The following is a 27,472-nucleotide window of genomic DNA, read 5'->3' on the forward strand; positions in this document are numbered from 1 at the left end:
TGTCTGTGAAGGTAAACAGCTGGGAAATAAATTGCATGTTTATTTTAGATCTGTGTGGCAGCAGTAATATACAGTAAATAAATCAATAAAACTGCTCTCGTCTCCTCTGAGGCTGGGACTCTTAATAGTGTTCTGTGCTTGTCTGTGCAGCCAAAGACAGAACAGTTAGCATGTTTTGCTCAAGCTTTCATCATGGCATTAAAGGGGTCATATGATGCTTTTTTAAAGATCATTATTTTGTGTATTTGGTGTAACAGAATATGCTGACATGCTTTAATGTTCAAAAAACACATTATTTTTCAAATACTGTACATTATTGTAGGTCCTCTATGCCCCGCCTCTCTCAAACGCTTCGTTTTCTACAAAGTCCCTCCTTCCGAAAAGCGCAGTCTGCTCTGATTAGCCAGCTGACCCAGTGCATTGTGATTGGCCGAACACCGCAAGCACTCGTCGGAAATGTAACGCCCCTTACCATAATCGCGAGCTTCATCTTTCAAAATATTCAACACTAACTGCGGTTACTGAAACCAAGCCTTTCTTTGCGTGCACATTTTGGCGCATTATGCACATATTCCCACATAGTGAGGTAGATATTTGGGGGCGTGTTAGAACGAGCCATTTTAGGGGGGCGTGGCAGAGTCTTAACTTTGATAAAGAATATCTCTTGTTTTGAGACTTTAGTCTTTGCAACTTCAGGAATCTTATCTATTCACGAACAGCTTGTAACACTCCAAAGAGAAAGGAAAACTTGAAATCGCATCATATGACCCCTTTAAAGCTACTACACCGTTGTCGCTTGCGAAATCAAAATGACAGCGCCGTGGGTGCAAACTTACAGATTAAGGGGTGGTAATATTATAATGAGATCCCTTTGCAATGTCACTAGGGGAGCGAAATCAGACGCACTAATTTTTCCAGATGCTTGCAGAAAAAGGCTTACCAAAACAAAGTTACTGGGTTAATATTTTTCACGTTTCCTTGGTTGGTAGATGCACCGGGGACCTGATTATAGCACTTAAAACCTGGAAAAGTCAGATTTTCATGATATGTCACCTTTAAATTCCGTTCCAAAAAAAAAATAAAAAATTGAGTGATTAAATTGAGTGGTTAAACAATAGTGATTTTTTCTCAATAAGCAGTACACTTAAGTGTGTTGTGTTTAAAAGATTTATTCATTCCTTCATTGGATTCTGTCTGCATTATTTTAATTACTTGGGACCACAAGTTTTAACAGATATTCTCTTTACATTTTTCTTCAGTAATTTATCTTTTAAACTAATTTCCAGACTAGATACCACTTGTTTTAGTGGTCAGAAAAATTGAATTGATTTTAGGACATAAATTTCATTTTACAAACCCCTTTAGGAGTGCTATGCACTGGTGGTATTTGTGTGTAGGTATTAGCAGTCTCACTTTCTCACAATAATCTAAACTTTAAAAGCTCTACCAGTTAATCAGAAATGTCAACCAGCGTACATAGTAACCTCAAACAAAACATTTCAAAAATCAAAATATACATACAGAATTTGTAAATCACCATAGTATGCTATGTGAAGAACATAACGAATGTCTTGAATATAATAAAATGTGAAATTATTGAAATATCCAGACCCACACCTATTTCCTTTTGCTTGATTAAAAAACTGTGTGCTTGCATATGTGTGTATCAGTGTGTGTTTCATTTAATCAATTTGCATCAATCTTGAAGCTGTTTTGTCCCCTTAATGAAAAGGAACAGGGTTTCCCAAAAAAACAGGAGAATAAAAATATCCTCACAAGTATGATTTTGTAAATTTGGTCTTTGCGCTGTCAATCGCTGAAATTTAGAAACCACTTTGCATTTATTAAAGCTTAATTTGGGATTTATTTTGCTGTGTCGTGTCTCGTTGAGTTTTGTGTTGTGTGATGTGCGTACACAAATCATTATCATCTAAATGAGACTAATCCTGCTCTTCCTGTGTGCTGCTCAGAGTAGAGCACAGAAGAACTTTTTCTCCCTGAACGGGTTTTCTGAAGTGGGCACAGGGGTGATGAGAGGGTCCTCACATGCATGGGCATCACAGTAGGCCATCAAGTCCGCCGCTGCCTTAGACACCTAAGAATCCAGACAGATTGTCAGTGCTGAAATGAAAAGCACTCAAACAGCTATTGATTCTAAGAAAGCTGAAAGTCTTTGTCTTATAAGACAAGACACTGCAGGCGAATAAGGTAAAAAAAAAAAAAAAAAAATTAACATATGCTTTCCTCAGGTTATCAATTGTTTTATATTACAAGTTTTCTCAAATGTTATGTTCAAATATGCAAGTATGGCATTATCTAATTAAATATACACTAATTTGCATACATTTCTAGAAGAGACAAAAATTCTTGTTTAATTTTGTTCATTTGACAAGAGAGTTATAGAGGGGAATTTGGATGACTCCATAAATCAGAAAAAGCTATCAAAAGCAAAAAAAAAAAAAAAAAATGATATGAATCAGGTGAATGTTATATGAACAAACTCTCTTGTAAAAACCTCCTAAATGTAAATAAAACTAAAGTTCAATGTATGTAATGGCTACTGAAGTGGAGATTCCTGTGCATGGGAATAAACTCATTTTGAGAAAACAACTTTGCAATTGAAATCTACACACAAATAAATAAAGCATAATAAAATTAACACTTAAATGGGTATTTTGAATGTTTTCTTTCCACCAGTCTAAAATGAAGACAAGTTATGGATACAAAATAGCCCAAAATCTCAGACCAGCGCCTAAAAAAACACTGTCTTGCCTTACACACAGCACCTTCCTATCTTGGCTAAAACAGCATTTTAATTAAATAGAACATTGTATGAGTGAAATGCGAGGTTGAGGTCAATGCTTAAAGACTGTTGAATGCTTCAAATTGTACTTGTAGGACAGACTTTACCGGGGGGATTGTAGAATTAGGTCATACCTATTAACCTGATTCCAGATCTTTGATCACATCTGATACAAATTATTCTGCTACGTACGGTCTGGTATAATAAGACATTTTTATAGGCAGGCAGGATTACCACTGATCTGCTTCCTATTTGCCACATTTTCTGGTTATTTTGCATGGCAACCCTCACCTTGATTCGACAAAAACTGGCTTCAATCTTTAGCTGTTCCACCAGCTTCCTGGCCTGACCGACGCTCATGGTGCTGTTCACAGGGGTGTCTCCTTTCATCCTGCCACACACACACACACACACACACACACACACACACACACACACACACACACAAAAACACACTGTATCTATCAAATTTAAAAGTTACTCATTTTCCTAAATGCAGTAGAAGTGAATTGAATTATTGTGAATAAAGTGTAATGTAATATTAAAACAAAGTGAAATAAAGCGAGGGTCACTGAAAAAAATTTGCCTGTGGAGACATTTCAGCAAAATATTGCACATTTCGCAGCACTTTCAAAGTGATTTGTCAAGTTAGTGGCGTTAAAAGCATGTTCTGTTTTATCCAAAACAGATGAATGTGAATCTGACGTTTTAAGAATTGAAAAAAAAAATAAAAGTTGCATTGAAATTCTACTTGGATCAAAAATCTGAGCAGGCACCTATCCTCTTGTTTCAAATAGACATGGTGATTTCTAATAATAATGTGTTAAATAGGGCAAAACATTAAAAAAAATCCAGTGAGAACATACAGTGTCATGAGGAAAAGCACACAATTCCCTTGCTTTTATGACGGATGCTTAAGCTCAGGGCCTTTGTTCTAGGTCCAGCTGCAGCCGTGCCAATGCCCCCAAATCTGGAGTTAAAAAAGCAGCCAGGGTCTAATTCTGTCCACAACCTCAGGTTCACACACACACACACACACACACACACACAAAATAACTCACAAAAATGAATCTGCTCATCTGGATTAACAAATTCATAATCATAATCCAGCCAATAAAAGTATATTTGTCCACTCTTAAATGTAGAAAATCAAGAGGGTTTTCGCAGTGATGCAACAGAAGAACTATTTTGGGTCTCCAAAGAACCTTCCAGTGAAGAGTTCTTAAAATAACCATTATTTCTTACACTCTTAAAAATAAAGGTTTCAAAAGAGGGTTTTCATAGCAATGCCATAGAAGAACCATTGTGGTTCCTAGAAGAACATTTCAGTGAACAGTTCTTAAAAGAACCAATGTGGAAAAACATTTTAATAATCTAAAGAACCATTTTCCACAATCAAGAACCTTTTGTGGAATGGAAAGGTTCCATGGATGTTAAAGGTTCTTATAGATGCACATAAAAAAAACCTGAAGAAGAGTGTAATTGATCAAGTGATGCTACAACTATTAATATAGAGAATTAGGGGATAAATTATGTACAGATTCTGAGGTGACTACAATAAGGTCCTTTAGTTAATGGTTTAACTAAACAACACAGTTGTTACAGTATTTATTAATCCTTGTTAACATTATTTCATAAAAATACAGCTGTTAGCTAATGTTAACTCAGGTCCATTAAATAATATTAACAGAAACAACTTTTGATCTCAGTAAATGTTGAAATTAACATGAATTAAGATTAATAAATACCTTAGAGGCATTTTTCATTATAGTGTTAGTATATCTAATGTTAACAAATGAAACCTTATCAAAAAAGGTTACCGATTCTGTTTACAGTGCACAGTCTCTAGTGGAAGCATCTTCCTGTGGTCCAAGACTCTCATACCCTCTGCTTCACTTCCTGTCTTTCCTCCCTTGGTATCATTTACTACTGCTTTGCTAAAAGCTGCTGCCCTAGAAAACCAAAACCTCACCTTGGATTGCAATGATCGGAAACACTTTACTTGAAGGGGTGTGCATAAGACTGACATGACACCTTCATAATCATGACGTGACACATGTCATGAATATGAAGGAGGTTTTATGCATGTTTATGACAACTGTCATTAAGTGTCATTCGCTCAGTTATGTAATTTTTAATGCAAATATTACATTATTTGACCTAACCCTAACCTAACCCTACCCCTACCCTTACCCCTTACCATAGCCCATAACAAAGACATCTCAAACAATGTCATCTTTGCATTAAAAATTACATAACTGAGCGAATGACACTTAATGACAGTTGTCATAAACATGCATAAAAAAACCTTCATATTCATGACATGTGTCATGTCATGATTATGTAGGTGTCATGTCATGATTATGAAGGTGTCATGTCAGTCTTATGCACACCCCTTCAAGTAAAGTGTAACCCAATGATCTGATAGCAACACATTTCATCATCCTGAAACCCTGCATTTCCAGGTGATGATCATCAGAATCTTTTCTATAAACAGATTTAGAGCTATTCATAATCATCTAAATACATATACATACATATCTACCTAAAATGGTCAATGAGTAGCATTAATGATTTTGAATAGGATTTTAGCAGTGTATTGGGGAATGCCGGCCCCATTTTGCACATAGGTTGTGCTTGCAGGGATCCAATCACCTCATGGAATATACCATATTATTCAGAGCAAAAGCACAGAAACAAAAACAGACGTTTTGAATGTAATCTGGTTCAATGTAAACATTTAGGCATCTATAGATGAAGAAATCACGTGTTGCAGACAGCAAAAAAACTAGGCCAGATGCAGAAATGACAATCACTCAAATAGGTAACATAAGACCCTTATATATGAAAATATGATACAGGGAACAAAATATGCAATGAATTTCAGTTAATCAAATGAAATGAAAGCAATACATTTAAAAGGATGCATACAAGAAAATAGGAGTGAATGGAGATCAAGATGCATAAAAAAGACCACAGTGCTGTATTTGTCCATTTCTCTCTATTTCTTACCCTTGCTGTATTCCTCTTGTGGTGATATCTCTCCCTCCTCTTCTGTCTTATTCCTTCTCTCTCTCTATCTGTCAGTGTTGTTGCTTTCAGTGCAGCCGGACCGCACCCTCATAGACAGTGTGGATGCTACCCAGTTCTGTACAGTCCAGTGCACTGCAATTCTGCTACAATGAACACCAGTCTCTTCGTACATACATAAATCCCCCCTCTGCAGTGAGTGGAATGTGCCAACCGGAGGGAGGGGGCCCCTATTGGGATTGATTTATTCTTTGGGCTGGCTCATACCATCTTTCCAGCAGCATAGGGTGGATGAAGGCGGTGGGAAATATATTGATGTAAAGCAGTGTATTTAAAACTAAAATCCCACAAAATGAATTTATATTGTCAAAAATGATAGTGAAACATTTGATAGCGTGAAACACTTCTTGTGTTTTTTGCCGGTGATGTTGCTGAAGCTTCTGAACAAGTGAGCCTTCCCTCTCACTGCTCTGTTACCATGGGAACTGCTGCAGTCTCAGCCTCTTTGTCTTGTACTGAGGCACCATTTTGACTCAGTGGTCTCTCCCGCCTTGGTTAAGATCTTAAACCCCCCCACATCTTTACATCACTCCACCCTCCCGCTGCATTCATTCTCATGTTACAGTCACTTTGTAGCAAATCCGCCCCCTAGTTTCCTCCTGAGAAATGAAAATATTGTTATCTGAAACATTGGGTGCGTAAAGAAAGAATAAAAGGTTCTGGTGCTCAGCTACATTAAATTGAATATGTTTTTGATTTTTGGTTCAGTACCAATGAATATGTCCTAGATGATAAAAAGACTAAATGTGATGTGTTTTATTTATGTTGGCAATATACATTTTGATTTTTTTTTATACCATTTTCAACAAATGTGAAATTGAATTAATCAAATGTCAAGTGGTGTAACCAAGTAAAAAGACTAAAACACTTTCCCTGTAACCTTTACTACTACTACTACTACTACTACTACTACTATTAGGCTATTATTATTCTTCTTCTTACATAAAACATAGTTTTTTAGTCATGAATATACATTTTCTTAGGGTTGCTCCATAAACAAAACATGCCTCTTCACATAACAAAAATATGTGGTTGTAGACAATTTAATTTAATTTAATAATTAAATTTTTACTTTATTTAAAAAATGTGTTATGTCATTGTTATTTTTTAGATATCGATAGATTATTTGCTCTAACCTTTGTGTATTCTGCAAAGTTGAGGAAGAGACTTTGCTTCAATTAGTCTACAATTGGTTAAATCTCTTTGGGAGAATTAAGTTGAGAATTAAGTCCTTTAATACAAATGTAATTCAAACTTTTCGAAGAAAGATATATTTCTTAATTGTTCTCGCAGTGGTCATGCTGTTGTATCTTACATTGAACTTTCCTTTTTGATTTATGTTATTGTATTTCCGTGTGATTCCGAAAAATCCATATAAATCAAAACTAATTTTCTGTAACAATTCGTATGAATAACAGCATATTTTAAATTGCAGCACTGCATAATAAGCAATAAGCATCACCGCTGCTGACACGCAAAGGCATCGAACAGCTTGTATTTTGTGCCTCTTCTGTTGCCGTACGTGTGCTTCTGTCACACCAGCAGAGGCGCCACTGAGCTAAACAGATGGTTGTTTTTCTCTGATCTATAGATAGTAAGTGACAACAATTCGTTTTCGTTTTTGATTAAATATTATTTAGAGATCAATTGCTCTGCCCTGAAATGCATAAATTATGCGTCACCAAAGGGCGTCACTCTAGCACATAACAGAGGAAAGGAAGGGAAAGGAAAGGGGTCGGTCCACTAGAGTTGTTCATCAGTGTAACGTTATTCTGAAGCAGAAATATTTATTTGTCCATGGCGTATTGTCAAATTAAAGAAGGTGCGTGTGCGGTTTATATTTCAACATAATGTACTTAACTGATAAAGACATCAGTGTAAGATAAAAACTGCGGAAGGGAGACAGGAAGGCACTTAACATGCAGTTCAGCGAGACTAAAAATGTGTTTTAAAGGTACAATATGTAAAGGACAAGTTGAAATGACACTGCACATCATCTTATCCTGGTGTTTTATTCTTTCCTATTTTACCGCATTGTTGTTTTGCATTAATTCGTGTCAGACTGTCAAAATGTACAAAAATACATTATGCTGCATTAGTTATTATAGTTTCTGGTTCACAGAGGACGTATATATATATATATATATATATATATATATATATATATATATATATATATATATATATATATATATATATATATATATATATATATATATATATATATATATATATATATACATACACTGTATATATACATACATACATACATCCAGCTTGTATATATAAGCTGTACTTACATTAAGCTGTGCTTAAAAGTATATAAGAATATATGAGAGTATAAAAATGTGTATAAACCGTAAAAAAATATAGTGCAAATTTTTTATCTGACCAACTAAATATACAGTTGGCAGTACAATTTAGTATTCTGAGATGTTTATAAGATGATTCATTTTAGATTAGTTGTCATGTCTTCATCCTAAATTATATGTATATATGTTGTAGACTATTATTTAAATTTGTTTGATGATCTGAAACATTAAAGTGTGACAAACATGCAAAAAAATAAGAAATCAGGAAGGGGGCGAATACTTTCCGTACCCACTGTATATACATAATAAATATACACAGTACACACATATATATTAGGTAAACAAAAACTTTTCTTTTGGATGCGATTAATCGTTTGACAGCACTAGTTTTTACATTATTTGTGATAACTTTTAGTGAGCTCTAGATGATGGCAAATTGGCAAATATAATCTAAAAATAAAAACGGAAAATGTGCATGCACAATCAAATATCCCTTATTAACACTACTGTTTTTTTTTTTTTAAGAAATTAATACTTTTATTTAGCAATGTCTCATTAAATTTAAATTTAGCAGATGCTTTTATCCAAAGTGACTTACAATTGAGGACAATGGAAGCAATCAAAATCAACAAAAGAGCAATGGTATGCAAGTGCTATGACAAGTCTCAGCCTAACGTAGTACACGTTGCAAGGTTTTTTTTCATTTATTATATAGTAAATAAAAAGAAAACAGATAGAATAGAAAAAGAATATAGCAAGCTAGTGTTAGAGGCCTTTTTTGCTTTTTGGTAATTATATGATAAATAAAAAGAAAACAAATAGAATACAAAAAGAATAGAGAAGTAAAGACTTTTACATTGTTATGAAAAATTCCTGTTTCAAATAAATGCTGTCCTTTTGAACTTTCTGTTCATCAAAATAAAAAAATGAACTCTTTTCAGTGTTGATAATAATAAGAGACATTTCCTGAGCATCCAGTCAGCATATTAGAATAATTTCTGAAGGATCATGTGACACTGAAGACTGGAGTAATGATGCTGAAAATTCAGCTTTGCCATTACCTAAATAAAAATAGAATAAATATATAAAAATAGAAAAAAAAGTTATTTTAAATTGTAATAATATATAAAATTATTGCATTTTTACTCTAGTTTTGATTAAATAAATGCAGCCTTGGTGAGCATAAGAAACGTCTTTTAAAAACATTTTAAAAAATCGTACAAACTCTACAAAAATCCCAAACTTTCACTTGGTTTCATTGTACTTTATTTGGTTTTAGATGCACTTAACAAGTGTCTGGTGTTGTTGTTTTTCATTAACTGTTCCCTCCTGGTGGAATGACCTGCCCAAATCAATCCGAGCAGCTGAGTCCTTAACCATCTTCAAGAAATGACTAAAAACACATCTGTTCCACCTTTATTTGACCGTCTAACTCTAACACTTTCTATTCTATTTTAATTCTACTTTATCTATATCTTCTTTTTTTATTTTTATTTTTATTTTTTATTTAAAAAAACAACAACAAAAAACAAACAAACACTAGCTTTCTATTTTTTCTATTCTATCTACTTGTTTTTCTTTGTGTGTGTGTGTGTATACGTACGTGTACTGCGTTAGGCTAACCGAGACTTGTCATTTGCACTTATATATTGTTGCTCTTTTGTTAGTTTTGACTGCTTTAATTGTCCTCATTTGTAAGTCGCTTTGGATAAAAGCGTCTGCTAAATGACTAAATGTAAATGTAAATGTTGTGGAATGTGTTGTCCATTGATTTAGATTCACATTTGATGTTTATGGACCTATGTACATTCAACCTTTTATATTACAATACCTGTCAGTACATGGCCGTTTACCTCATAATTACGTGTTCCTTGTTTTTCCTCATCAGACGATGCTGCACTACCGTTCTAATCTGCTGCAGACCATGAGCACGCTGCTCTTCTCACCCCTCTTGCTCACAGGTGTGTCTGAGCAGAAACAGCTCATCGAGGTGGAGCTCTACCCAGATTTCAAATCAGACCTTGTAAGTTTGTAAAATGTAAACAAGACTGACAAAACTGTGTGTGACGAGAGGGGCAGGGCCGAGAGCCATGGGAACGGAGCGAGGCCGGTGGAGTAAATGCTAATGCACGACACCTGCGCCACTCACCGGTCTCGAGTCCCATGGAGGAACTCCGGAAGGATAAAGTGTTGGACGAGAGAGGACCAGGCCTGGACTTTATTTTGTGTTTTGTGTGAAAGTATGATGCCCCTTGCGGACGACTGCTGCTTTACTTTCATCATTCCAGCACCACCGCCTCGGGCAGCCACCGGCGGTCTCTCCGCTTGTTCCTGCTGCCCGATCTCCTCAGCACCGCGATCCCCCTCAGCAGCGAGGGCTCTCTGACAGTGTGTCCCTCCTTCCTCCCGGGTTTCGGCACCAATGTAACAACGTTCGTAGTCACGGGAAGAAGGAGGCGGGAACCGGCGAACATTTAAGATTTTAATAAAATAAACAAACACAAAATGAAAGTAAAGCGGCAGCCCCTCGCAGACGACTGCCGCACACAAAACACATAATAAAGTCCAGGCCTGGTCCTCTCTCCCCAACACTGTTGTCACTCCTCCTTTTATCCTTCCGGAGCTCCTCCGTGGGACTCGAGACCGGTGAGTGGCGCAGGTGTCGCTCATTATTATTTACTCCACCAGGATAAAAGGAGGAGTGACGACAGTGATAGACGAAAGAGGACCATGCCTGGACTTTATTTTGTGTTTTGTGTGAAAGTATGATGCCCCTTGCGGACGACTGCTGCTTTACTTTCATCATTCCAGCACCACCGCCTCGGGCAGCCACCGGCGGTCTCTCCGCTTGTTCCTGCTGCCCGATCTCCTCAGCACCGCGATCCCCCTCAGCAGCGAGGGCTCTCTGACAGTGTGTCCCTCCTTCCTCCCGGGTTTCGGCACCAATGTAACAACGTTCGTAGTCACGGGAAGAAGGAGGCGGGAACCGGCGAACATTAAAGACTTTAATAAAATAAACAAACACAAAATGAAAGTAAAGCGGCAGCCCCTCGCAGACGACTGCCGCACACAAAACACATAATAAAGTCCAGGCCTGGTCCTCTCTCCCCAACACTGTTGTCACTCCTCCTTTTATCCTTCCGGAGCTCCTCCGTGGGACTCGAGACCGGTGAGTGGCGCAGGTGTCGTGCATTAGCATTTACTCCACCGGCCTCGCTCCGTTCCCACGGCTCTCGGCCCCGCCCCTCTCGTCACATAACTTCCTCCCGGGTTTCCGCACACAAAACACAAAATAAAGTCCAGGCATGGTCCTCTTTCGTCTTTCACTGTCGTCACTCCTCCTTTTATCCTTCCGGAGCTCCTCCGTGGGACTCGAGACCGGTGAGTGGTGCAGGTGTCGCTCATCATCAATTACTCCACCGGCCTCGCTCCGTTCCCACGGCTCTCGGCCCTGCCCCGCCCCCACTCGTCACACTGTGCCATTGAGATTTTTCATATTATTCATGCCAAGAGTACATATCTAGTATTTAAAAATCATGCATTATATCGATCTGTCCTTCACAGTACCAGCCTGCCGTTGGTGCTGTGATCGAGATTCAGTCCTGCAGAGTCCAGATTTATTCTGCCCAGCTCAGGATCCTTGCCTACTTCACTGGCATTCGGTATTTGCCATGGTTTGGCTTTATCAGTTTATTTGACTATACGTGTTCCATGAAGTGATGCAGCTCAAGACTTTCCCCCATGACCATCCTGTAATGTTTTTCCCTTTTGCTACAGATACCTCCTGTATAATTTCCCTGTGATGTCTGCAATCGTTGGGGTGGTGAGTAACTTCACCTTCCTCAGTGTCATTGTGCTCTTCAGTTACCTGCAGTTCATCTGGGGAGGGCTCTTTCCCCCCGAGCAGGTCAGAGTGAAGGTAAGACCATCTGTCTGCCTAATCTATTTAACCTTCATGCTGTCACACTTCCGTTGGATGCTTTCCAGACATCTGTTTACATACATAGGTGATGATGGGAGACTCGACACGTCTTCAGCAGAGGAGGGAAGAAGCACGTAAACGTATGCACTCATCCTCCAGCACTCCTAGTAAGAATACATAACTACTGCACACACATGATCCCGTCAACCAAACAGATCAGTCAATAATACGCAATTCTTCTGCTGTCTCTCAGTCATGCCATATGGAAGAGATAGCGGTGAAGCAGCAGATCCACCAAAACAAACTGTTCGACACAAAGGTGAGTGAGAGCGTGCGACAAAAAGAAAATGTGATCAAAGTGATGCAATAGATCTCTGTAGCAATTATATGCACATTAGTGCAATAAATGTAGTGATCATGTCAGTGAAGAATCATGCAATCATGTTTGTTTGTGCAGGTGAGTTGGACACTCCTAGTGCGACTAGGACAGAGGAACTGAATCACCTGCAAGAGGATGAAGCTGGTAAAAATATCAACTTAAAACATAAGAATAATAGAAGGAGAACATAAAATGTTTTTGAAAAGTCTTCCATGACTGCATTCATTTGATCAAAAATACAGTAAAAACAGTCATTGTGAAATATATTATTGTAAAAATATTAATTTTAATAATGTAATATTGTGAAATATTATTACAAATAATGTATTTTAACATTTAATTTATTATTCTAATTTAATTAAATTCTTCAGTGTCACATGATCCTTTGGAAATCAATTTGGTGTTCGAGAAACATTTCCTAATATTATTAATTTTCTTTTCTTAATATTTTTGTGCTACATTTTTTTCTGGATTTGTTGATGAATAGAAAGTTCAAAAGAAGAGCATGTATTTGAAATGGAAATCTTTTGTAACATTATAAATGTATTAATGTCACTTTTGCACATTTTAATGTATCCTTGCTGAATAAAAGTATTAATTTCTATCAAAAAAAGAAAGAAAGAAAGAAATCCAGACCCCAAACTTTGAATGGTAATATAGTTTACGGACCAAGTCAATTCACTAGTTAATATTTCCTTCAACAGCTCAGGACTCCTCTACAGATGAAGCTCCCATTTTCCTTGAGGCTCCTCATATTGCAGAGACCCCTTTGAGCGAGGAGGACCCAGATCATGAGCAGAGGGCAGCGGGAATGGGAAACGGGACTCAAGATGAAGAAACTACCCAACCACAGTCCTCAGACACCAACCTTAGACAAAGACATGGACCCTGGATGAGGCTCTGAGCTCCAAACTCTGGAGCGACCACAAACACACATACATTCTGTTACATTAGAGCGCATTACGTGACTCATAGCTAGCATATTTGAGACATTCCTTTTGCAATGCATTTTTCAACAATAATTTTTTCAGATGCATTTGGAAACCAGTTTACCTCGTGGAGCTGATGTGAAGCTAAAGAGAATTTCCTGCTCTGCTGCTATTGTTCTCCTTTAGCTGATTACTTACTATAGGACTTAAAAGTCCCCTTTAGAGTCCTGTCATGCTTTAACCTGTCGTTACTGAGGTCTGTGGTTCTGTTACAATATCAGTTTTGCATGTAAAGTGTAACTACTGTAGGTGTGTTCCTCTGCGTTATGATGTTATCACAAAAATTTTTACCATGGCTAAGCAGTTCCGCTCAACTTCTTGGGATATTATACAATTTGTTTCATCAATTTCACTTATTTTACAGCAGAAAATGCAAAACATATTTTGTTAAAGAGAAGCATGTTACATATTATGAAAAATAAAGAGGACATTGAAGTATCATTTATTTGGGAAACATACTAAAATAATAATAATAATATTAGTAATTGTATTATTATTAACTTTGATAATAATATTTTAATTACGATTATGATATTTTTATTATTACTGTTACTATATAAAATAATATTCCAACACTACATGGAATATTAATCCTATTATGGAAGCATTTATTTTTTATATTTATTTAATTAAATTCATGCATATTTGTCCACTCTAACCAAAGATTTACTGGTATATTTGCTTTATTCTCTTGCATAGAGATTGTGAGCAAATCAGTAAACCATTATAAAAGGAAGAATGTTCGTATTTTGCGTTTACTTCATATGTTTATTTGTTTTTTATTTATTTAATAAATCAGACATGAAGTCAATATCCATATCGGCAGTCACTCTTTTACTGGAACCTCTTGAAAGAGCATGCAGAACAAGGTAAAATATATGGTGCTATTGTTAAATACATTAAAGGAATATGATTAATCAGGAGAATTTAGGAATGTGTGTGTTTTTTTTTTTTTATAAAATAAAAAAAAAAAATGTATTTATTAGTGCTCCACACTCCAGTCCAGTTGGTGGCGGTAAATGCACCAGAAGTTGGTTTGCCATCCGCCATAAAACGTTATTAGAAGAAGAAGAAGAAGAACTCTTTTACTGTCCAACACTAGGAGGCAATAGTGAAGTGAATTACAAACACTCCACTGGATATTCGAAGAAGAACGTGGCGCAGCTGCATTTGAGACGGATTATTCTCACACAAAACACTGGAGAATGCTTTAACCTGTCGTTACTGAGGTCTGTGGTTCTGTTACAATATCAGTTTTGCATGTAAAGTGTAACTACTGTAGGTGTGTTCCTCTGCGTTATGATGTTATCACAAAAATTTTTACCATGGCTAAGCAGTTCCGCTCAACTTCTTGGGATATTATACAATTTGTTTCATCAATTTCACTTATTTTACAGCAGAAAATGCAAAACATATTTTGTTAAAGAGAAGCATGTTACATATTATGAAAAATAAAGAGGACATTGAAGTATCATTTATTTGGGAAACATACTAAAATAATAATAATAATATTAGTAATTGTATTATTATTAACTTTGATAATAATATTTTAATTACGATTATGATATTTTTATTATTACTGTTACTATATAAAATAATATTCCAACACTACATGGAATATTAATCCTATTATGGAAGCATTTATTTTTTATATTTATTTAATTAAATTCATGCATATTTGTCCACTCTAACCAAAGATTTACTGGTATATTTGCTTTATTCTCTTGCATAGAGATTGTGAGCAAATCAGTAAACCATTATAAAAGGAAGAATGTTCGTATTTTGCGTTTACTTCATATGTTTATTTGTTTTTTATTTATTTAATAAATCAGACATGAAGTCAATATCCATATCGGCAGTCACTCTTTTACTGGAACCTCTTGAAAGAGCATGCAGAACAAGGTAAAATATATGGTGCTATTGTTAAATACATTAAAGGAATATGATTAATCAGGAGAATTTAGGAATGTGTGTGTTTTTTTTTTTTTATAAAATAAAAAAAAAAAATGTATTTATTAGTGCTCCACACTCCAGTCCAGTTGGTGGCGGTAAATGCACCAGAAGTTGGTTTGCCATCCGCCATAAAACGTTATTAGAAGAAGAAGAAGAAGAACTCTTTTACTGTCCAACACTAGGAGGCAATAGTGAAGTGAATTACAAACACTCCACTGGATATTCGAAGAAGAACGTGGCGCAGCTGCATTTGAGACGGATTATTCTCACACAAAACACTGGCGAGAAAGGATCTCTTCCGATCTTGCAATCCTACAAAGCGTTTATCTTATTTTCTCTCGATTTCGTTTTATTAAAAAAAAATAGGAAAACAACGATTGGAACTCCTATATTTTAAATTTAAAGTAGCGTTAAAGCCTTCTTAAAAGATGGCGACAGCGGACGACTCGCGCTACTATAATGGTAAGTTTGAGCCGTTAGCAAAAGCGCTCAGCCGCTCACCTCCATTTAAATTGTTTGACATGAATAATGTTTAGTTAAGATTATTCACAGTCTTATTGATTCTCAAAGACCGTTTTCTAACTCTGTGTAGTCTGTCAGCGTGTAACGTTACTCTATAATTTACAGAAGTACCATCTAGCCAGCTAGCTTTTGTTTTTGTAGGTGCGTGATATGTTTTTGTTGTTAGCTGTTATCTCAGACAAACGGTAAACGCATTATCCAAACCGATTTTGCGGAATTTAATGTTATATTTTGTGAAAGGTTGTGAAAAGAATATTGAGCGGGGTGAACTGACCACATGGTGGTAATGTGTGTTGAGTTCATGTTGAACTGCTGTAATATTGGCCTCCGAGGAGCCTTATAGCAAATGTCATAGTTTTGTAGTTCATCTCCTGCCTTCATTGTTTCTCAGACCAACAGCAATGCACAGTGTTCAACATCTGGTTAAAACTAAAGACTGACATACGGACATACGAAATGGTACTCAAGAAATGTAGTTTTTTGAAATGGATCAGTTTATTGAAGCTTTAAAACGAAATAACAAAAACAAATATATTCCAATAATATAAGTTGATATTTAAAAGGTATTGATTATGATGATAATTCAGAGATCTTTCAGGTATCAAATATAGCTTTATAGGGTTAAAATCATGTTAAACAAGATAGTTGAGCAACATTTTTGTATATGAAGTCAACTTCTAAAGAAACTGGTTTCAGACATACTTCCAAGTAACAGCATGCATAATAATCTAATCTATTTAAAGCAAACATTTAGTTACTGAAATGCTTATTTCTCATTGAAAATTAGTCATAAGTTTGGGAAAAATGGACAACAATCTCTGTAGGGGCACAGGTAATGTGTAATATAGTGTGAAATGATTCCAGCAACAAAATTAACGTTTTAGCCAATATCCAAGCAGTGGCCCATTAGCACTTGTTTGATTACAGGGATTATGTCACTTGTATTTGTTAAACGCCTGTTTTCACACCTCTGACTCTTTCATCTTCCTTCTTTCAGAGCATGATGACCGTGTTGGTGGACCAAAGCATCGTAACCGTAAAGGCAGAGGCCCTTTCAGAGCCCCCCTGTACAGCGATCAGATTTCACGGCCGAGGCATCGCGGTGGTCACGGTGGTGGTGGAGGAGGCCCTGGTCCTCGGTCCAGACTTCAGGATGATGATGGAGATGTGACCATGGCAGAAGGTCCTCAAGACAGTGGTGCCCAGCGCAGATTGTAAGCACTTTGGGGCATAATTATACTTAATTTCTTACATAAACATTGAGGTTCAGTACTTAAGATTTTATGCTTGTTTTCAGCAATCCATATGGCCGGCCACAGAATCGGCGCGACAATCGCAAAGGTGGACGTGGTGGTGGTGGTGGAGGTGGAAATGACGATAGAGGTGGCAATCGATATGGAGTCAGAGGTGGTGGAGGTGGCGGTGGTTCTGATGGAAGCCGCAAGAACTGGTTTAAAATGACTGTTAGTACATTAGACATTAATAGCACATGAGTTAAGCAGTTATTAATGTATCAGGCTTTAATTTAAAGTACGTTCGTGACCTTGTTGGCATATTACATTGTGATTGTCTTTGTGTCTTGTTACAGATTCCTTTCGGGAAGAAATATGACAAAGATTGGCTTTTGTCTTCGCTTCAGAGCGTCTGTTCCATGCCATTCCATGCCGTTCATGTAAGTTTACACTAAAATGCATTTATATAGAAAAGCACCAATATGTCAAATTGCTAAATCTCTTCCGACTTGTCTTTTTTTTGGCACAGTATCACACTGATGGCAACAAGGCCCAGTTTTATGTTGAAGACTCCACAACTGCTAACGCTTTGTTTAAAGTGTCACGGAAAATAACGGACAAAGATGGATATAAGGTAATACACATTATATGCAATGCCTCATAAACATTGAAACATGGCAGAAATGGCATGTATTAGGGGTGTGACGAGATCTCGTGGCGAGCGATCCGATGTGTCTCGCGAGAACGTGACGATATCCTCGCGCAGACCTTTCAGATATATTTGCATTACACTGGCTCGTTCACAAGTGGTGGTATGTAGGATATTTTCTGTTCACATCAGGCAAGTGGCCGCATGATAAGCGGGAAAATTACGCAATGTAGTCTTTATCCAGTCATAAAAACAGAATTCACAGTTTAATGCGGAATGTCACGGAATTTATCAAATTTTGAATGAATTAAGCAAAAGTAGGTCATTACACTTAAATCAAATCATGATATGGACTAGTATATGTAAATATTAAGCCGCAAAAGTCGATTTAAATATGAATCCTGCATGTTCTGCCTGTCTGTTAATGAATGGCCCAGACACGCAGTTTCATTTACTACACACACACACACACACTGAAGTGCGCGTGACACTTGCGGTGATTTCATCGTCTGCCGTCTCACTAAATGAGGACGTAAACACATGAACAATATCTCCAGAACTGCTCTGAGAGTCACTTCATGAGCATTTGATTTGAGTAAAACTAGCGTCATATCTCATACACAGAACTGTAAAGGTATTCACGGCAACCTGTCAAAATAAAAGTCCGGTTTGATTTGAAGAAATTGTGCCTATAACTATTTTCAGTAGAATGTACATAGCCTACTACTACTACTACTACTACTAAAATGAAACGAATATTATTTTTTAAGGAATAATCACACAAAACATTTCTTCCATGTTTAAATAATTAAAAGATAAATGATAAATTAAATTAATGTTTTATGCCTTCATTTGATAACCAGAAAAATTTAAATACAACAACACAGAATTTCTGAGGGGAAAAAAATTCATAAGGCAAAAAATGAATAAAGGAAAAAAAAATCACAAGGCTACTTTAAGAAAAACAAAATGAATAAATTAAGTTGTTTTATGCATTCAAATAATTAGACATGCTAAAACACAGAATTTGGTAACAGTAAAAAATATAAATAATATGGTGAGAGAAAATAAAACATTTCATAGGGCCCAAGACATGTCATTTTTGTTAAACTTTTAATAAATTGATGTGAAAATGTATAAGTTTCATGGTTTTAATTAATTAGACATGCTTTTTAATTAATAAAATTTAATTTAACTATTTAAAAGGAGTCGAGAAAAATTAAACCGAAAAAAAAAAATAAAACGGGATCCTGAAAAATTACAACGAAAAAAACGGAATTTGGAAAAAAATAAAACTGATTTCATAGGGCCCTAACTAACTATCCCTCAGCCTTGCCGCGCCCCCCAGTTTGGGAACCACTGCTTTATTCTTTTAAATGGATACATTAATCGTGTTTATTATATATATTTTTTTTTATTAAAGTGGAAAATCAGTTTACTAAATAATGTAAACTTGACTGACTGCTTCACTTCCACTTTAAAGGGATATTTGTTGTTTATTATTTATTTTTATTTATACTATTTATAATTTTTCTGCAATTACTTGCCTGTCAGTTGGGTTTGTGGCATAACATTTTGCAGTGTTTACATGTTGTTTATTACTGCATAAAATTTATTAAAATAGATGTTTAATTTCATAAAGTACAAGTTGATTTCAAAATGCACCTACTTTTTTGCATTTTGTGTTTTTCAGTTGAATAAAAGACTATTTTTCCCTATATCATCATTGAGGATTTCTTAAAGGGGTCATATGATGCGATTTCAATTTTTCCTTTCTCTTTGGAGTGTTACAAGCTCTTGGTGCATAAAGAAGATCTGTAAAGTTGCAAAGACTAAAGTCTCAAATCCAAAGAGATATTCTTTATAAAAGTTAAGAGTCAGCCACACCTACCTAAAACGGCTCGTTCTAACACGCCCCAACATACCTACGTCGCTCTGTGGGAAGATTTGCATAACGCCGCCCAAATGTTCACTCAAAGAAAGAAGGCGTAACTTTTATTCTCACTGTAGTATTGTTGCCGCCGCCATATCCTGAAGACGCTGTGTGCTTCGTTGTGAAAGCGAAACTACTTTGTTTGGTCTTCCAAAAGAGGACGATATCCGCTTCGTCATGCCTGGAGCTGATCCGTGCTGGTCGCTGAGGGAATACAACAGTATGGTGAGGAGCGTAACATTTCCGTCTTACGCTTGAGGTATTAGGCCAATCACAACACACTGGATAGCTGGCCAATCACAGCACACCTCGCTTTTTCAGACCGATGAGCTTTGTAAAAATCGACGCGTTTCAAAAAGGCGGGGCATAGAGGAGAAACAATAATGTACAGTATGTGGAAAATAATATGTTTTTTTAACTTTAAACCGCATAAACACATTTCATTACACCAAATACACAAAATAATGTTCTTTTTAGCAGCATCATATGACCGCTTTAAAAAAAAAAAAAGTCTAAAAATCTCGTCTCGTTCTCGTGAACCCAGTCTTGTGTCTCGTCTTGTGGGGTAAGTGTCTCGTCACACCCCTAGCATGTAGTCATCATTCTAATTTAATTTTTCTAAAGTAATAACCATAAAAAATACATGAATCTGTTTATGTGCAGATTTTTGTAAGAATTTCTAGTTTAACCAGCATGTAATTTGGTGTCAATCTGTTGGATGGATAGGTGACTGTTATTATGAACAGCTGCCCACCACCTGCTTTGATTCACACTGATCTGAAGGCCGCAGATTTGGAGCATTTGAAAGTAAGAGATTGTTACTTGCAGCAACCTTTAAGAGGATGTTTTTTCATTCATTTCATTTCTGGATAATAACTGACTGTCTTCTGCAGCAATGCATGGCTAAACGCTTTGATGGGTCACAGCAGGCTCTTGATCTGAACAACATCAGAGTCGATCCAGGTTGGACTTTCACGCAGTCATCTTTCTCCAAACAAAAACGCTTATTTGCTTTGGCTTGTTGAAGGCTCAAATGTTTGTTCTTTTCTGGCAGATTTGGTTTCTCAAAATATTGAGGTCACTTTGAATCGGAGGAACTCCATGTTGGCGGTTATCAAAATAATCGAGGAGAACATTCCTGAGGTACAACGTTACATTTTTCTTGCATGATTGCCTGAAAATGTACATTTCTTCCAAAAAGCTTAGCAGGCATGTACACTGCCTTTTAAAATTTTGGATCAGTAAGACCCAAGTTGGTATTTTATTTAAAAAATGTTTTACATAAAAATAAATGTTCAGCATGGGCACATTAAATTGATCAACAGTGACAGTAAAAACATTTGGAACGTAACAAAAGTTTTCTGTTTCAAATAAATGCTGTTCTTTTGAACTTTATCAAACAATCCTGAAGAAAATCTATCATGGTTTCTACAAACATATTAAGCAGCACAACTGTTTACGTAATGTTTCTCGAGCAGCAAATTAGCATATTAGAATGATTTTTGAAGGATCATGTGCCACTTAAAACTGGATTAATGGCTGCTGAAATTCAGCTTTGTGGTTCCAGGAATAAATGACATTTTAAAATATTTTACAATAGAAAACATTTTAAATTGCAATAATATTTCACAATATTACTGTTTTTACTGTATTTTTGATCCGTTAAATGCAGTCTTGGTGAGCATAAGAGTCTCTTCTTTCAAAAAAATTAAAAATCTTACCAACCCCTTACAGAACCTTTTGAGCGTTAGTGTACATTGTTGAACTCTGTAGATGTGATCAAAAAACTTTTTTCTTTTTCCTTTCACAGCTGATTTGTCTGAACCTAAGCAACAACCGGTTGTACAGGCTGGATGACTTGGCGGATATTGTCAACAAAGTTCCCAACTTGAAGATTCTCAATCTGTCACATAATGAGGTATGATTATGCTCTCTGACACCTATAGATTTACTGTTTCTTCTAGGCTCGTCAGTCATGTGTCATTGTATCATCTTGTAGCTGAAGACAGAGAGAGAGCTTGATAAACTGAAAGGTCTGAAGCTGGTGGAACTCTCGTTGGAGGGAAATCCTTTATGTGGACACTACAAGAACCAGGCCGACTATGTCAGGTTAGTCTTCTCTGCCATTTGTTGCCAGAATAATACTATACACAAGTACATAAATATCAAGCGCAGTACTTTGAAACATGCGCTCTTATGTTACTCGGCAAGCCTATATGCTCTTAAAGCTATAGATATTAACCTGATTGATTTTCTGTAATGTACTAGAATGCAATGCATACATGCGTTGCGTTATGAATTGCAGTGTGTTCAAAAACACACAAACTCATGCTCACACAGAAGCGTCTGTGTTCACGTACTTGCGTAGAGTATGTTTCAGGCCTGAAACAGAATACTTGTGCGTGTTGGTGTGAATATGCACATGAATGCATGCATATACAAAGCCGTACCCCTTGTAGTTCAGTAAAAAAAAAAAAACGAGTGGGGGTGTTAATGGCTCTATAACTGGTTTGTAAAATACACCTAGAAAACATGGCAGTCATTAGAAAGGGAAATGTGCTGAATATTTCAGATTTGTGAGTTGAGGTTCACTTTGAATTTGAATTTTTTTGAGAGAAACATTAATCCCTGGCAAGAGAGAGTCTGACGTGACATTTGTACGGACATTCTTGGTAGAAAGTGTCCCTACTTTTTTTTTTATTATTATTATTACACATGAAAACAATTTGTTATTTCTTAATTGTCCCAATCACTGCATGTTATTCTAAAGAAAAAAGAAAAAAAGAACCCTATGTGTGATTTAAATGCTAAAGTAATGGTCATTCAAGCCTGTCTGTAATATGCGGGTGTATTATTTTCATTAACCAGTGAGCTCTTGATTATTTTCCGCTAGTTCAATCATCAGGCATGTGATAATGATATTTACTTGTTCCGAGTTCCAGTGGCAGTCCAGTAAGGAGCATAAGTTTGTCGACACCTCTGGTTCTTTATGCTTTCCACACTTGCGTTGCTTCATTCTTGCTTTTTCCGACCCTTTGTTCTGCCCCCTCACTGTTGGCCCTGTAGCTTTTTGCACAGAACACAGCGATTGGCTTTTCTAAAACAATTTAGCATATTGTAAATCTCATTAGCTCATACTTCAGTAAAGTCAGTTTAAGCAGCAGCTTCTGCATGTGACCCCCCAGAATGCAGATGAATAAGTTGGCATAGAAGGACAGAACAACCATTGGAGATGATGCTCTATTAAGTACTTTTGTGCTCCACCTGTCTAAAATGCTGGCACCCTCCTCCCTCCACCCGCCCTGCACATGTCTAACACCTGATGTACTGCTGATGCTGTGTGGCCAGTGAGAGGCTGGTTAGTCAACGACGGGTAAGATCCCACCTTTTGATTCTGGGACAACCTAAGGCAGGCACAGCCGCAAAACTGGCCACAGCCAACCTCTTGGAGATGAAGAAGACCATTCAAGGAAGAAGATGAGTTGTTTGTGAGGAGATGCCACTGGTGGAGAAGGAGAGGGGAGGTTTTTAAGAGAAACCTTGAGCCAAGCACTGCTCAGAAACGTGAGCTTTTATTCATGGTGCAAAATGAATAATGAGAGCAGAGGCAATTCTCTTTCTCTGTTTCTGTATTGAAACCAAGGTGGAGGATAGTTGGTCAGACTGACCATTTTCATGATCCTCGTCCTAGAGCACTTTGGAGAAAAAAACATCTGATCATCAATTCAGCAAAGACAAAACATTGAAAGAAAATCCTGGAGGAAGATCACAGGAAACAATTTTTTAAATATTTATTTCAATATCAAATAGGCTACAAATTACCACAAATTAGACTAAATAAGCAATAGAAACGTAAGGTGTCTGGGCTCAAATGAAGCTTCAATTAATAGTTTGAATAAATACCCTGCTGTTCTTAAATTTAATAGTAGGGTCCAAATGAAGTAGGGTGAATAACCCATACACCTTTATAGCACTCATTTGTTTCGATCATATTATGATCTGTGCAGAGGCTCAGGGCTCAACGCTTGTGCTCTTCTGGGTTGTTGTTTTTTTTTTTTTCTGATTTTATTGACTCGCACTCTTTTGGTTTGGTTTGTCGCTGTATAGTTTTTCTTTTACTGTCTCCTCTGTGGTTCATCCATAAGTGTCATTTTTTTCCCCATGTGTAGATAAATTTACTCACTATTAGGTCTATAATAAATAATAAATACAACTATAAATAAAAACGATTAAAGCACCCAATGAACAGTTTACACTTTAAGTTTTAACAATTTAACATGCCAACGTTTGTTGATCTGTATGTTAGTGCCTGAAAAAAAAAGTACCCCATAGAGTTTTGACCGTAAGAACCACCAGTATGTCAGATCTCGTCCAAGTACCTCAAACTCTCCCCTTTCCACTGAGTACACTTCCTAAATGTGCTAAAAACAAAATACTGACCGACCGACTGACTGATTGATGGTGTGAATGTTCACCAAACTCTACCCCTCACAACACCCCACTGCCCCCATCCTTTGCCAGCCTGCGTATGTCTGTGTTTCGGCCTGTAGGGGGCACCGGTGGTGAGTATTGTGGATGGGTAAGTACTGTGCTGGGGGTTGGGAGGGAGTTGGAACAGGACTGTGATTGGCTGATTGGTGCCATGGCTCAAATGCCCACGTTTTTCATTCACACAAGTACAACACAAACTTGATCAAGTATTCAGCAAACCTTCGCTGTTTGTTCAAATTAAAAGAATGGTGTTTGTTTAAACTGTCACAGTACTGTTCAAATGTTTGGGGTCAGTAAGATCAGATTATTATTTAAGAAATTAATATTCAGAAAGGCTCATTAAATTGAGTGGGGGAAAAAAATCGAATTTAAATGGTGTTTTTTTTTGTTTGGTTTTTTTTTAATGTTCTGTTCATCAAAGAATCCTGAAAAAAATTTATAAATGTTTCCACAAGCATTTTAAGTAGCACAACTGTTTTCAACATTGATAATAATGAGAAATGTTTCATGAGCACCAAATCAGCATATTAAAATGATTTCTAAAGGATCATGTGACACTGAAGACTGGAGTAATGATACTGAAAATTCAGCTTTGCCATTAAAGGAACAATTTACCTTTATTCAAATAGAAGTTATTGTTATACAATTGTAACATTTCACAATATGACTGTTTTTATTGTATTTTTGATTAAATAAATGCAGCCTTGGTGAGTATACATTAATAAAATCCTGCCGACCCCAAACTTTTGAACTGTGATGTGTAAACTGTGTAAATCCACAGTTTTGCAATATCTCAAGCCTGATGGATAATTGTCTGTAAGTAAATATTTCTCTGATTGAATCGCTTTTTACCTATTTGTCCCGTACTTAAGATGGCCCGATTTAAGTTTTTGAGTTTGTGTTGGACCGTGTCATTGGCACGTGTGCAGTCTTTGCTAACGTTGTCTCTCTTGTTGTGTCTTTGTGATTGTTGGACAGTGCCGTTCGGGAACGATTCCCCAAGCTGCTCAAACTGGTAGGAAATCCACAGTGTTCATCTGTTGGTGTAACATTATTAGCTTGCGAACATACAACTGTGGTAACCAGAAGAAGTGAATATGTAGTCACATTCACTCTTTGGCTAAATTGTAGATTTGACGTGTTGTGTGTCTGTTTATTGTTTTAACAACAGGATGGACACGTCCTTCCGCCTCCCATTGGTTTTGATTTGGAAGTTGCTCCTGCGACTCTTCCCCCCTGCAAGGTTTGGTCAAGCTTTCATACTTTCTTCACTGAGATGCCTATATTTGGCTTTCATTCTTAACCTCTGTTTTACTTCAAACACAGGCTAGCTACTTCTGCTCGGAGGAAATCAAGAACATCATCCTTTGTTTCCTGCAACAGTACGTATTCTTTGATCTTAATACAGCACACCAGCAGTAAAACTAAAATGTTCAGATCAATGTGTTCACGTATCTGTCTCACCCTCCAGGTATTACAGCATATATGACTCCGGAGACAGACAGCCCCTGCTGGACGCCTACCATGACGGAGCAGCTTTCTCCCTCAGCATTCCCTTCACCCTGCAAAACGCTTCAAAGTACAGTATACCTTCTCTCTCCTCTATCATCTAGCCAACCACTATTGACTTGTACTGAACATTTTCCTCATTCTTTTGCCTGCAGAAGTAGTTTAGGGGAGTATCAGAAAGACTGCCGCAATATCAGGCGTATGAAAGACGACCCCAGTAAGTAATTATTAAATAATCTGCATCAAGTTTCTGTCCTCTAACTTCAACATAAAGGTGTGATCATATTTCAGCGAAGTTTTGCATTTGGGCAAAAAACCCAAGCAGCTTTCTGTTGCTCAAATTTGAGTGAGCAACTTGAACACAAGTGAAACCTGCATAGGGAACTTCTTGTCCTCACACAAAACTCTCAATTGCGCAAAATTTCACAGCAGTAATAAATGTGGCCGCACCTTTAGTATTAAATTGTATCCTGAATTGTGTGTGATGAGTTGTGCCAATTCCTTTCAGCTACACGGTTTCGTTTGATTAAACACACAAGATTAAACGTGGTGGCTTTCCTGAACGAACTCCCCAAAACTCAACATGACATCGCCTCCTTGATCGTAGACGTCAACACCTACACAGTGAGTCAAACCTGCGGTTTTCTGGTTGCATGGTTCGCATTCAGATTTGCGGTTCTAATTGCATCTGTGTTTTTTGCAGGCTACATTGTTGGCATTTACAGTCAGTGGGGTTTTCAAAGAGAGTAAGTTCCATCTAAAATCATTGAGTCAGACATTTAAAGTCAGAAATTCTCATATGCGTTTTTTTTTTTCCCTTTAATTTTTTTCACATGCATTATCCTTTCCTCTCAAAATGCATGCTACAGATGCAAAAAAACATAAAATCGAACCCGATCAAGAAATGTTTATGACGGATGAAAGTTTCAGAGGTAGTGTGTAAATGTGATTGACACAGCGTGAGGCCGTATTTATTTATTTTTTTACATGCGAAAATTTTGGAATCTGAACAAGGACCTTTACTCTGAACTGAGAGAGTTTTGTGACTCGCATTTTTATTTTTATTTTTTTATTTAAGCAGATGGCAAATCGCGAGACTCATTCAGAGCCTTCTCCCGGGTGTTCATTGCTGTTCCTGCTGTTCCTGCTGGGTAAGATCTCGCATATAAAAATGTGTTTGGCTTCATGTGCCATTGGTCATATCATCGTAACATATTTTCAACTCTTCAGTCTGTGCATTGTGAATGACGAGCTCTTCGTTCGAAATGCCACTATGGAGGAAATTCGACGTGCGTTTGTTGCTCCAGCCCCCACGCCGTCCAGCAGCCCTGTGCCCACTCTGTCCGCCCCACAACAAGAAATGCTTGCTGCCTTCTCCCAAATGTCTGGCATGAACCTAGAATGGTCTCAGAAGTAAGGACTACAATATATGTTCATTATTGCTTTTGCTAGTTATTTGTTCAGTTTCTAGAATCATATAAAGATGGATAGCTTGTCAAGGTCTGAACTTTCTTGTTATTTCAGGTGCCTACAAGACAACGATTGGGATTTTGACAGGGCTGCTCAGATCTTCACTGGCCTTAAGGTACACTAGTAGTTCACAAGAATAAATGAGTTCATTTACAAAAACCGATAAATGCCACTTCAAAAAAAAAAAAAAAAAAAAAAAAAAGGTGAGGGCGGGGATT

General features: G+C 36.9%; 3 protein-coding genes across 4 annotated transcripts in view; 2 read left to right on the plus strand and 1 right to left on the minus strand.

Annotated features, from left to right (window-relative positions):
- Positions 1-1,155: 1,155 nt before the first annotated feature.
- On the minus strand, positions 1,156-5,992 carry gng3 (guanine nucleotide binding protein (G protein), gamma 3). Its single transcript, XM_016501438.1, has 3 exons — positions 5,816-5,992; positions 3,095-3,194; positions 1,156-2,095 (listed from the first exon to the last, which is right to left on the minus strand). Exons 2-3 carry the CDS (start codon positions 3,191-3,193, stop codon positions 1,967-1,969), a joined length of 228 nt encoding a protein of 75 aa, XP_016356924.1. The 5' UTR covers position 3,194; positions 5,816-5,992; the 3' UTR covers positions 1,156-1,966.
- Positions 5,993-10,059: 4,067 nt separating this feature from the next.
- LOC107699978 (seipin-like) lies at positions 10,060-13,918 on the plus strand. Its single transcript, XM_016501439.1, has 7 exons — positions 10,060-10,228; positions 11,770-11,867; positions 11,983-12,124; positions 12,213-12,294; positions 12,381-12,446; positions 12,585-12,650; positions 13,211-13,918. Exons 1-7 carry the CDS (start codon positions 10,097-10,099, stop codon positions 13,408-13,410), a joined length of 786 nt encoding a protein of 261 aa, XP_016356925.1. The 5' UTR covers positions 10,060-10,096; the 3' UTR covers positions 13,411-13,918.
- A 1,751-nt stretch (positions 13,919-15,669) lies between these two features.
- LOC107700021 (nuclear RNA export factor 1-like) overlaps positions 15,670-27,472 on the plus strand; it is a 13,274-nt gene continuing 1,471 nt past the window's right edge. Inside the window, exons 1-20 of one of the 2 annotated variants that reach the window (XM_016501509.1) lie at positions 15,670-15,910; positions 16,968-17,184; positions 17,268-17,433; positions 17,559-17,642; positions 17,732-17,836; positions 20,511-20,591; positions 20,678-20,747; positions 20,839-20,927; positions 21,595-21,702; positions 21,784-21,893; positions 25,254-25,290; positions 25,447-25,518; positions 25,602-25,657; positions 25,747-25,854; positions 25,940-26,001; positions 26,293-26,408; positions 26,488-26,530; positions 26,863-26,935; positions 27,015-27,197; positions 27,309-27,369. In XM_016501509.1, coding sequence (XP_016356995.1) covers positions 15,877-15,910; positions 16,968-17,184; positions 17,268-17,433; positions 17,559-17,642; positions 17,732-17,836; positions 20,511-20,591; positions 20,678-20,747; positions 20,839-20,927; positions 21,595-21,702; positions 21,784-21,893; positions 25,254-25,290; positions 25,447-25,518; positions 25,602-25,657; positions 25,747-25,854; positions 25,940-26,001; positions 26,293-26,408; positions 26,488-26,530; positions 26,863-26,935; positions 27,015-27,197; positions 27,309-27,369 — 1,875 coding nt within the window. In that variant the 5' untranslated portion in view covers positions 15,670-15,876. The remainder of the gene's footprint in view (positions 15,911-16,967; positions 17,185-17,267; positions 17,434-17,558; positions 17,643-17,731; positions 17,837-20,510; positions 20,592-20,677; positions 20,748-20,838; positions 20,928-21,594; positions 21,703-21,783; positions 21,894-25,253; positions 25,291-25,446; positions 25,519-25,601; positions 25,658-25,746; positions 25,855-25,939; positions 26,002-26,292; positions 26,409-26,487; positions 26,531-26,862; positions 26,936-27,014; positions 27,198-27,308; positions 27,370-27,472) is intronic. The other variant, XM_016501510.1, reaches the window with a different exon arrangement.

The sequence above is a fragment of the Sinocyclocheilus anshuiensis genome, unplaced genomic scaffold, assembly GCF_001515605.1.
Source record: "Sinocyclocheilus anshuiensis isolate Anshui unplaced genomic scaffold, SAMN03320099.WGS_v1.1 scaffold1023, whole genome shotgun sequence".
NCBI classification, from domain to species: Eukaryota; Metazoa; Chordata; class Actinopteri; order Cypriniformes; family Cyprinidae; genus Sinocyclocheilus; species Sinocyclocheilus anshuiensis.

Excerpts from the sequence above, each read along its gene's own strand:
- gng3 (XM_016501438.1), bottom strand. The coding sequence starts at position 3,193 with ATGAAAGGAGACACCCCTGTGAACAGCACCATGAGCGTCGGTCAGGCC. Across the intron at positions 2,096-3,094 it reads CCAGTTTTTGTCGAATCAAG|GTGTCTAAGGCAGCGGCGGA; the intron begins GTGAGGGTTGCC and ends CTGGATTCTTAG.
- LOC107699978 (XM_016501439.1), top strand. The coding sequence starts at position 10,097 with ATGCTGCACTACCGTTCTAATCTGCTGCAGACCATGAGCACGCTGCTC. Across the intron at positions 12,295-12,380 it reads CTCATCCTCCAGCACTCCTA|TCATGCCATATGGAAGAGAT; the intron begins GTAAGAATACAT and ends GCTGTCTCTCAG. Across the intron at positions 12,447-12,584 it reads ACAAACTGTTCGACACAAAG|GTGAGTTGGACACTCCTAGT; the intron begins GTGAGTGAGAGC and ends TTGTTTGTGCAG.